General features: G+C 40.8%; 1 protein-coding gene across 1 annotated transcript in view; it reads left to right on the top strand.

Moving 5' to 3' along the window:
* The first annotated feature begins 948 nt into the window (after nucleotides 1–948).
* LOC106928963 (glutamate receptor ionotropic, NMDA 2C-like) overlaps nucleotides 949–11103 on the top strand; it is a 43528-nt gene continuing 33373 nt past the window's right edge. The window contains exons 1-2 of the mRNA XM_088016474.1: nucleotides 949–1399; nucleotides 5441–5539. Coding sequence (XP_087872600.1) covers nucleotides 1061–1399; nucleotides 5441–5539 — 438 coding nt within the window. The 5' untranslated portion in view covers nucleotides 949–1060. The remainder of the gene's footprint in view (nucleotides 1400–5440; nucleotides 5540–11103) is intronic.

Genomic DNA, 11103 nt, shown 5'->3' with positions numbered 1-11103 from the left:
AAAATCAATTTAATGGATGCATCGATGCATGTGTTTCTAACATGTATCTTCCATCCATTCATCCATCCATCAGCATCACCTGCTGATCCTTGTACTGTGATGAAGGGGCCGGTGCCCATTTCCAGCAGTCTATGCGTGAAAAGGTTGGTTACAACCTAGACGTGTTGCCAGTCCATTCCATGCAGCACAGACAACCATGCACACACAGTCACACCTAAAAACAATTTAGCAAGCTCAATTAGCCAAACAGTCATGTTTTCCTTCCTCTAAATAGAAGTGGTTTGGAAAAAAGACAGAAAGAAAGCCTTTACCTACTGCCCATTGTTTGATAATCCTACTGCCGTAAAAGTCCAAATAAATCCAGCCGGCCTATTTAGAATTTTGGTCGTACAAGAATTAATCGTTTTACTGTGGCAATATGATGCAGTAACTGGACCCATTTCCTGCTAAAGATATTTTTGGACCAACTTAATGAAAAACAGTTCTTGACCACATTCATAAACATGAGCCAAAATGCTCTCAAAATTGATTAAAGTCGTTTAACGCAGCCAGACGTTGTCTAAGGAGGCTCTGAATGTACTTGTTTGAGTCATGTTGTCACTTTGAGTGCTTCTGATGGCAGACTGATGAAATCACACCATGTGGAGAGATTCTGTCTGAAGTATCGTAATGTAATGTAATCTCAGTGATGAGGATTGAGAACCTGTGCAATAATTCTGGCATCCTGTCTTTATGTGTGCGCGCGCTGAATCAGAGATGTGTAGAGATGAAGAGGTGATTACAGTCATGACACTGGGGGTTGGATTATGGAGGATTACATGCACACTGACTCTGACACACATACATGCGCAGATTTCATGATGACACAAGAGTCTAAATTCAAGGCTAATACTGTCATACAAAAGGGTCAAACAGGGGAGAGAAATAAGGGTTGGATGTATAGGGACGGATTAGGATTCATGTCAGATACATGAGAAATGTAACGCAGCTTGAATGTGTGACCGTTGCTCTTTTTGCTTCCCTCCCTCTTCCTCTCCTTTCCAGGCAGTAGGCTGGCAACATGGCCATACCCAGGAGACCTCCTCCTCCTCACTCTCCTTGGCCTCCAGTGTTCCTGCTTGTCCTGCTCTTGCCCCCACTGCAGGCTCGGCCACTGCTTGTCCACTCGTCCATTAACGTGGCGGTAGTGTTCAGCGGCTCCAGCTATCAGAGCGAGGTCAGGGGTCGCCTCAGTGGGGAGAACTTTGTCGATCTGCCAGTGGTAGTTAGCCCTGTGACCGTGCTCGTCAACGACACCAACCCCCGGGACCTGCTGACACATCTCTGCGACACGATGGCAACGGAGAAGCTGCATGGGGTGGTGTTTGAGGACGATGTGGGCTCAGGTGCAGATGCTCAGGTGAAAGCCTTTTTTTTTTCCTATTATATCTAACTTTACCATAGAGTGCTAAATCAATCAATCAATCAATCGATTGATAAATAAGGTATAGCACACACAATTGCCAAGCAACATAAATCTACAGAGGGAACCTGCCACTGACTGCCAGAATGCCAACACACACCCATGACCCACCCTTACGCACAGGCCCGGCGGCATGGTATATAGGAATGACAGACAGTGGCCAACTCTCTGTTATTCCTATATCGATTTGATACAATAGGGGCTTCTGCACTTCCAATATTAGCGCCTTCTGTCACTTTTTTCAGCCATTAAAACTGTTTAATTGTTGCTAACACGTCGTGACCTGTTTTTCCGAGCCGCCTTTAAACGCAACATGAACGCTCGCGCTGGGTTTACACCTGGGCGGCAGCTAAGGAGACCCGCTGTTGCTGTGTGGAGCTGCACAGGTGTGTGTTAGAATCATGGCAGCAAACCAGCAAAACACAAAGAACTTTGCACAGTTTTCCTCCCAAACTAACCGACTGAGCTGAGTAAAGCTGTTGGATGCAGGTAATGTTAGCTAAATGATGACTAGCTAATACAGCACCTTAAGCATTTTAACTAGTAGCCTGTAGGCTACTGATGTTGTTTATCTTCAAAAGTGTGCACTTTTTATATTGAGTAACCTTTTTTGGAAAAAGGTACTTATTTGAGTAGTTTTACTGCACTGACTGTACCTTTTTCTTTTACTTGAGTAATATTATTATTGCTATTCATTTTGCCCCCCCAAAATAATCTGATGCCCCCCCTGTTAAACTCGTCTGGAGCCCGGACTGCTTACACATCAACAACTAAGAGACTGCAATCACATTGGACCTAAAACCTACACTTTGTCAAAGGCCCTGAGTAAACAGTGAACCCAGATTCAATTAAGAAAACCCTTGGGATAACTCCTGAACTCCAATCACTAAGTGGTGAAGATTCCCTCTAACACAAGCTAGAGGAAGCTTTGTACAGCAAAACAAAAGAAAAAAAAAGAAAAAAAGGGGGGGATTATCTAGTCTAAAACATGGATAAACTCAGCTATTATACTCAAAAGACAAAACCCACAGATTATCTTTCTTTTTAACAATAAGCAGTTTTCTAACTCAAAAGTTAGGCACTGATTTTTTTTTATATGAAGATCATAATAAATTCCTGCCACTGCCATGAGACCAACAGCTTTCTTTTTCTTGCGACCACCAGCTTATTTATGATGTGTCTCAAAGTTGGAACAAGTGGAACAACTTCTTTCTTTAAAAGTACAAATGTGTTGTTTTGCAACCCCATTTTTTCAGTCAAATAAATCTGACCACTTCCTGCAGACAAACTCATGTAAATTCTCTATGTACTTTTGTAAAAAAAAAAAAAAAGATAAAATCTACTTTTAACAATTAATGAAAGGCTAATGTGTCATGGCTACTCTTGCTCAAGAAAATGAATGCCACTAAAAATAAAAAGCAATTGTGGTGAGGTTTGTAGTTTAAAAAAGAGTTTAACTTATAAAAATAACTGACATATTCTCTGGGTTGATGTCAAACAAATTCCCTATGCATGTAAATGTTATTTTTGTGGTAGAAACACTTGTTCAATGCAAACAATCAGACCAACCACAACCCAACTACAGCAAAGCACTTATAGGAAGCTATTTTCTCTGGTCATGATGTAATTAAGGATCTATGGAGGTCAAGTTGAGGTCTGAAGCTTTTCAGACGAAAATGCTTATAGGATTCCTAGAAATGCCAACCAAAGCCTCCATTTAACTCCATTCAAGAAGATTTACTTCCTTTAAATGGTGACGTACTGCTGGAAAAAAAATAAATAAAAGTGTTTCGTTGGGTCAGACGTAGGAAAGACTTTCAGGTGTGATCGCCACAAATTCAGCCTCGGTTTGCAAACTTTAAAAAGAATATAGAAGTCGAATCCATACATGTAGAGCCTGGGAATTACGTTGATCTCCCTGTTAGGGATATATATTTGTGTAGCTCTGTGCATAAAGGAAGAAGAATATGGTACAAAAATAATTATTGATCCTTTATTCATCTCATTATCCACAAAACTAGATGCACAAAATAGAAATATAGACCAAAATCTCTCTAAAAACAAGCTAACTGACAATTATATGCCATAAAAGTATAAAAGATATAACATGTCTTAATGAGGATATTGCAATAAATTGATGCCATGCCTTTATTCTCAGGACTGACTCAATATAATACCTTGTAAAAGTATTTTTTTAAGGGTAAAGAATTAACCCTTAAAAGAATGAACTGATTTCTACTTAATCTTGTTCAATTGTTGTACCTATAACAAACTGAGAAGTAAACTGGAGACTCTTCAACTTAGCAAATTTTCACATTAACATACACATCTAAGTCCATCCCATTTTTCTGCTCTTAATATTATAAAGGGCTGGTGTGACAACTGTTACCAACACATTTTATCATATGATAGCACATTCAGAAATAACCTCAAATGCATAGATTAATAGTGCTCTTTAATTTGACATACTGCAAGAGATAATTCAGACTAACACGAGCTATCTCAGCAATTCATCTTATTGTCATTTTTAAAAATGAGTAGTAGAGGACATAAGCACTTAATGGAGCATTAAGAGAAGAAAAATCGCCATGGCCCAGTTTTGGAACCAGTAAAGAACTTGAGGGCACCCACACAGCTTCCCAAAGTGTGTACCTCCTCACATGCTTGGCAGTGGCAAAATGCAAGCACCTAAACCTCCATTCAGGCATTTGATTAAATTCTTTGAAGGCAACCTTCTGCTGGTAGAAGTTCTTCATTGAAGTCACTTAAAATTTACTTAGAATGGGCCATGAGTAGACCATAAGTATATAAGTAGGTTACTGAAATACACATTAAATGATTGATGGATTAGGGTTAGGGTTTAGGTTATGATGGGTGGGACTTGACAATCAGTATAAAACGATGCCTGGCAGACGACTCCTTCTTGTAGCATGCCTACCATCATGGAAAAGCTGGGCACAAAACAATCAATACTACAAATGTGTAAAATGGTGAAACTATCTATAAAGCATCATCAAGTCTATGTCATTTTTTAATGAGTGTAAAATTTCACAACTTGTTCTTATGATTTTGAGACATCCACCAATTTTCTATCGCAGGCCGTACAGAGCTCCTTCGCCTTGGTAATTAACATCAGAATCACCCGGTTTGATGCAAGCTCAAATGTGACCTCCATCAAACTTTATGAAACTGTTAGGCATATTTGTCCATTCTCTGATTTATCATCCCATTTTGCTCAATTCTATGCTTTGTCTGAACAAAATGTCCCATGGCAGATGTCACCTTTGGTTGTTTTGTACCCAACTTGTTTAGAAAGGAAACAACCTAAACCACAAAGATATAAAAATGGAAGAATGGAAAAAATGACCAGCACCCACCTACAAGGCATAAGCACCAAATTCCAGTTTGTTTCTTTTGGTTGCAAGTGTATGATTGGATTCCTGACTGTTAATCGATTTAGCTAATCACACATTTTCTTAATCTGCTCGCTGGGAGTCAATGAGCAAGAGCTGGGGTGCAGCCCGAGCAGTTTACCAGTTCATTTCAGGATACCACAGAGACACAAACGTTCTCATGCCTACAGTCAGTTCACAGTAATCTTTTTGCACTGTGGGAGGAAATCAAATTATCTCGAGAACATGGAAACTCCACACAGAAAATCCCCAGTCAGGTGTTGACCCCAAATCCCTCTAGCTTCAAGGCAACAATGGAACAACTGTGCAGCTCTAGTTTTAACCATTTCGCAAGAGATTAAAAGTCTCCCATGAAGATGTGTAACGGCTCATTTTCTAAATGTTGATGCCACCTTTTCTTTTTTACGATTCCTGGGTTCCATATGTGTTTCTTCATCCTACCTAAAATTATTTTAAAACTGCTTACACTAGTTTCAAATATCTCTGGACTTTTTTTTTTTACTTTTAAAAATGTTTCAGTTTCTCTTTCAGCAGTCTTAAAGCTGATTTCCATCTGTTTCCTCAGGTGGCAGAAGTGGCACAAATCTTGGACTTCCTCTCCACACAGACAGCTCTGCCAATTGTGGGCATCAGTGGCGGCTCCGCAGTTGTTATTCCATACAAGGTACTGTCAGTGCACCGACATGATGTCCGTGAATGATCTTTCAGCAGTGAAGCCAGCTATTCAAGCTGGCTCCACTGCTGATGTTGTTTTAAAAGAGCATGCAGAAATGGTAAATATATATGGTGTGTTTGTGTTTTGGTGTAATATGTAAACACGTCAGAAGCTGTGCTTGCTCTTCACAGACTCCTGTCTTACGTAGAATCTCTTTGCATTGACATTGTTCACTTTAGAACAACGTATGTAGGTCAGAGCGGTGAAAACTACTTTGGCAAGAAACTTGCTGCATGCAAATATTTGGATATGAGCAATACAGACGTGTGAAGGAACAGCCTTCGACCCTCGTTAGCTCGTTTAATCCCTGCCTGGGAAAAAGTCTGAGTTGTTGGCAACGAAACTTTGCATAGACAGACGACTTTAAGAGGCGATCTTGCCTTCAATCAATCATCCCGATGTACAAGGAGAGCGGCAGGTTTTTTTTCTGCCTATATGTAGCTTGTATCTCCTTGATGAATAGAGATGCAAAGCACTGAGCTGTGTAGTTATTGTAAAGAAAAGATTGATGACACCAGATGGATTTTTAATCTCCGTTTCGTCTCTACTTTGAATCAGGAAAATGGATTCATCCCTTCTTCTCCCACTTTCCGCTCATCTGACCTTTTTCCTTAGTTGCTTGAACTGCCACATTTGAGCACCTCGTATTTATAGAACCGACTCTCACATAGTGAAGCACATGCAAATAAACCCTGTCACACATGAGAAGACACACACACACGCAGGCAGAGAGGCAAGGCGAAGTATTTTTTTCTCACACCTATCCACCAGCGAGGGTTCCACACTGAGCCGAAGTGTAGCTGTGCGACTGTAAATAATGGATTCCACATTTTTTAAACTGTGTTGCATTCACCAGCTTCCTGTTAATCAAAAGTTATCCACAGATGTCAAGTTATATATGGGTATTAAACAGGAGGCATCAGAGCTGCAGGGGGCTGATTGATTTACTGTATTCTGATGGCAAAGTGAGAAAGGCAGAGTGAGTGAGAGAGTGAGTTAGAGGCTGAGAGAGGAGAAAGATGCTCCGATGAAGCTTGGCTGACAGCTGCCTGCAGGCAGCCTTTTACTGTCTCACTGATAAGTCTCCCTCCTCTCTTTTGTGAGGGGAAACAATCATCCTCATTCTCACACTTCTTTTATGCTTTCTATTTCAGTTTTGTTCACCTCCCCTCTTAATTTGTGTCATTTGAATTTGCATATTTTTTATTCTTGTAAAAAGTCTTTGACAAATGTAGATTTAAGCCTTGTGCGTGCGAGGAATGAGGCAAACGTAGAGGACTATGGCAAATGATACAAGTTTTACGTGTGTGGGTTCGGTTGGACCCCATTTCTACATACAAGGGTTAAGTAAGTTCATCCTTATGCAGCTGCTAAACTCTTTAAGGCGTGCCCTGGAAATATGCCGGAGGCCGACACTCCTCTGTGATCCCTTGAAAATCGGGAATTGTAAAACATTTGCTGATGAGGAGTCTGCAGTCTCTCTGTTCATTCAGTCTGCCATCTTTGGTTGCATCTTCTCTGTGTCCAATGAAAAATAAAGTTTCAGTAACTGTCATTACAGTTCTGTAAAAAAAAAAAAAAAATCTCAAGACACACTTGGACTAAAGCAACTTTAACAGAAATTACTATTACTATGAAGCTGAGATCTGGACTTTGAAAAGTTGGTTGCAATTGCAACTCCTTGACTCATTTCTTTTATATTTAAACTGTCATATACAGGTGCTGGTCATAAAATTAGAATATTGTGATAAAGTTCATTATTTTCCATAATGTCATGATAAAAATTAAATTGTCATATATTTTAGATTCATTGCACACCAACTGAAATATTTCAGGTCTTTTATTGTTTTAATTTTGATGATTTTGGCAAACAGCTCTTGAAAACCCAAAATCCCTGTCTCAAAAAATTAGAATATTATGAAAAGGTTCTCTGAACGAGCAATAAAAATAATCATCTGAATCAACAAAGTAACTCTAAACACCTGAAAAAGATTCCTGAGGCCTTTAAAAACTCCCAGCCTGGTTCCTTACTCAAAACCGCAATCATGGGTCAGACTGCTGACCTGACTGCTGTCCAGAAGGCCATCACTGACATCCTCAAGCAAGAGGGTGAGAAACGGAAAGAAATTTCTGAACGAATCGGCTGTTTGCAGAGTGTTATATCAAGGCACCTCAGTGGGAAGTCAGTAGGAAGGAAAAAGTGTGGCAGAAAACGCTACACAACGAGAAGAGGTGACCGGACCCTGAGGAAGATTGTGGAGAACGGCCGATTCCAGACCAAATTAAATTTTCATCTCCATAAAACTTTTCAGCAGATGGAAGCATGAAGTGCTCCAAAATCTTCTGATAACTGCTGCATTGATCCTGCCCTTGATAAAACCCAGTGGACCAACACCAGCAGCTGACATGGCACCCAGACCATCACTGACTGTGGGTACTTGACACTGGACTTCTGGCATTTTGGCATTTCCTTCTCCCCAGTCTTCCTCCAGAGTCTGGCACTTTGATTTCCGAATGACATGCAAAGTTTGCTTTCATCCGAAAAAAGTACTTTGGACCACTGAACAACAGTGGTCCAAAGTGCTGCTTCTCTGTAGCCCAGGTCAGGCGCTTCTGCCGCTGTTTCTGGTTCAAAAGTGGCTTGACCTTTGACCTGGGGAATGCGGCACCTGTAGCCCATTTCCTGCACACGCCTGTGCACAGTGGCTCTGGATGTTTCTACTCCAGACTCAGTCCACTGCTTCCCCCAAGGTCTGGAATCGGCCGTTCTCCACAATCTTCCTCAGGGTCCGGTCACCTCTTCTCGTTGTGTAGCGTTTTCTGCCACACTTTTTCCTTCCTACTGACTTCCCACTGAGGTGCCTTGATATAACACTCTGCAAACAGCCGATTCGTTCAGAAATTTCTTTCTGTTTCTCACCCTCTTGCTTGAGGATGTCAGTGATGGCCTTCTGGACAGCAGTCAGGTCAGCAATCTGACCCATGATTGCGGTTTTGAGTAATGAACCAGGCTGGGAGTTTTTAAAAGCCTCAGGAATCTTTTTCAGGTGTTTAGAGTTACTTTGTTGATTCAGATGATTATTTTTATTGCTCGTTCAGAGAACCTTTTCATAATATTCTAATTTTTTGAGACAGGGATTTTGGGTTTTCATGAGCTGTTTGCCAAAATCATCAAAATTAAAACAATAAAAGACCTGAAATATTTCAGTTGGTGTGCAATGAATCTAAAATATATGACAATTTAATTTTTATCATGACATTATGGAAAATAATGAACTTTATCACAATATTCTAATTTTATGACCAGCACCTGTATTTGTAGCTCTTTTTTTTGCAATGATTGCCCATAATTTTACATTTGGCTTCAGAATACTTTAATATATGACGTCACAGTGGTCCAGTTAGTATCAGTGTTGCTTTACAGCAAGAAGGTCCTGAGTTTGAATCCAGACCTGGCCTCTTCCTGCAGGTTCTCCCTGTGCATTTTCATGACATCACGCCCGGGCCGACGACTCTGACAGAGCTCAGTGCAAAGTGTTATGTTATTGATCAGAAGTTTGCTGCCGTGTTTAATCCAAACATGGACTAGTACATCAGTGTTAACATTTGTCTTCAAGTAGTTCTCTTCCACTATCCAGGTTTTGTCTGTGCAGGAAACAGAAATACTTTTGTGGAGCGTTTATACATGTGATTCTTCACTACATAACTACCAAGAGCTCTGGTAAATTTTTGCCATTTTAGTCAAATGGCTAAAATCTCCTGGTTGGAAATATCAGCACAGTTGCCCACTGAGGAGGCTGTTTGCAGAAAAGCGCAGCCCCCTCCCCGTGACTGCATTGTAAAAACAAAATAGAAGATGCAGGAAGGGAGGGAGAACACTGGCAGGTAGCGGTGTGACATATACAGAAGTAGGAGGTGTGTCCCTCAGGTGATCTGCACCGTGTCAGAGTACAAGTGACCAAGAAGCATGTGACTGTGTGTTGACTGTTTGACTTCGAATGAAGTATGTGGGACGGAGCATTAATTGATATACTGATGTCACACCATTGCAATCTGCCGTTGTGGGAGCCAGACACAGTGCCAGCAGAAAATAACTCTCTGGCATGATGTGGAACCATACAACAACAGATTAAGTATGAATATCTCATCTTTCTAAAGGACAGTCCTTCCAAACAAGGCATACTTGTCAAATTTGTTTAAGTTCTGTCAAAACCTTCGATATCTAGCAAGCTATAAAAATGGCTTTAGAGCCCTCCCAGGTTAATGGGCATCAGCAGCTGATTCTTTGCATTATTGCCAATGTATATCCTGCTTTGCATTGTACTACTGACACACCTTTGAATGCTCCTTACTAGCAAAACCAAAACTCCTACTTTGAAGTTTTCTTACTGGTAATCAAATCCATTTGATCACTGGCTGATGGTTTTTTTTTTTTCACTTGGCCTTTGAAAACTGTGATCCTGGATACCTGGGTCAACATGTAGCATTACTTTCTTCCCGGGTTCTCAATATTTTTATGTACCGTAGTTTGTCACTCTTATATAATGTCTGCCATGTTTTTATAAGTATTATTTTGGGACTCGTTCAAGTCTTGACCATTTATTTATTCTCTGTAAGTGAGAGCAGCAGCAAACAGACACACGGTTTATCCAAGGCCCTGGTGATACTATTTTTCTTAAGATGTCACAGTGTTTAGTGACAGCTCTCTGTGTAGCACCTCACTCCTCCCTGTACACTCTTACCTTTACTGTATTTTCCTTCCTTGAACGTTGGTTTGTTGTCAATAGGAAGACAAAAGCTTATCAGCAGTGTCTTTCTCAATGGGGCAGGTGGATTGGATGAAGAAAGATGCATGCATGAGCGCACGATTCTCTTAAGGGATAAAAGAGCTCAATGCTACTTAATTATCAATAGCCTGATGATGATGATGATGATGATGATGATGATGATGATGATGATGATGAAAGCCTTTGATGATGGTTTAAAAAGAAGCGGCAGCCGCCCGGGCCGCCTGTTTATGGTTGCTGTCTCAATGATCTCTTTCTATTGCGAACAACAAGGAAGGAGGGAAAGAGACAAAGATGAAAAGATTGAAGGGAGGAGAGGAAGTGTGTCCTTTGTCATCCGGTACATACATCAAGCAGGAGCGAGGAGGAGGAAATGAGAAAGCGTGAGGAATGGCTGAGAAAAAGGCATAAAGACTGTTCAATGGACCCTGCGAGGGAAGAGGAAAAAACACGCACCTCTCGAAGGAGTTGGAAATCATAGCCTGGATAAGTTTCCTCGTTCAGTTTCTCTGCTCTTAGCTGCTGGCAGTCCTGGTAGCGTGTTGGGTGATCCTTAGAGGGTGCTGCCTCCAGATGTGTGGTCAGTTATGGAGAAAACAACAAGAAACCTCAGCACGTAAAACAAAACTTTCATTTAACTGCTAAAATATTCCACAGTTGGATAAATTATGGCAACACTCTTCAAACAGTCCCAGGTAGACCCTTTCGGTCCTAAACAAAGTAGGG

The sequence above is a fragment of the Poecilia mexicana genome, unplaced genomic scaffold (genome assembly GCF_051168715.1).
Source record: "Poecilia mexicana isolate PSO_F unplaced genomic scaffold, ASM5116871v1 scaffold_19, whole genome shotgun sequence".
Classification (NCBI taxonomy): domain Eukaryota; kingdom Metazoa; phylum Chordata; class Actinopteri; order Cyprinodontiformes; family Poeciliidae; genus Poecilia; species Poecilia mexicana.
This window is presented reverse-complemented; position numbering and strand designations above follow the sequence as displayed.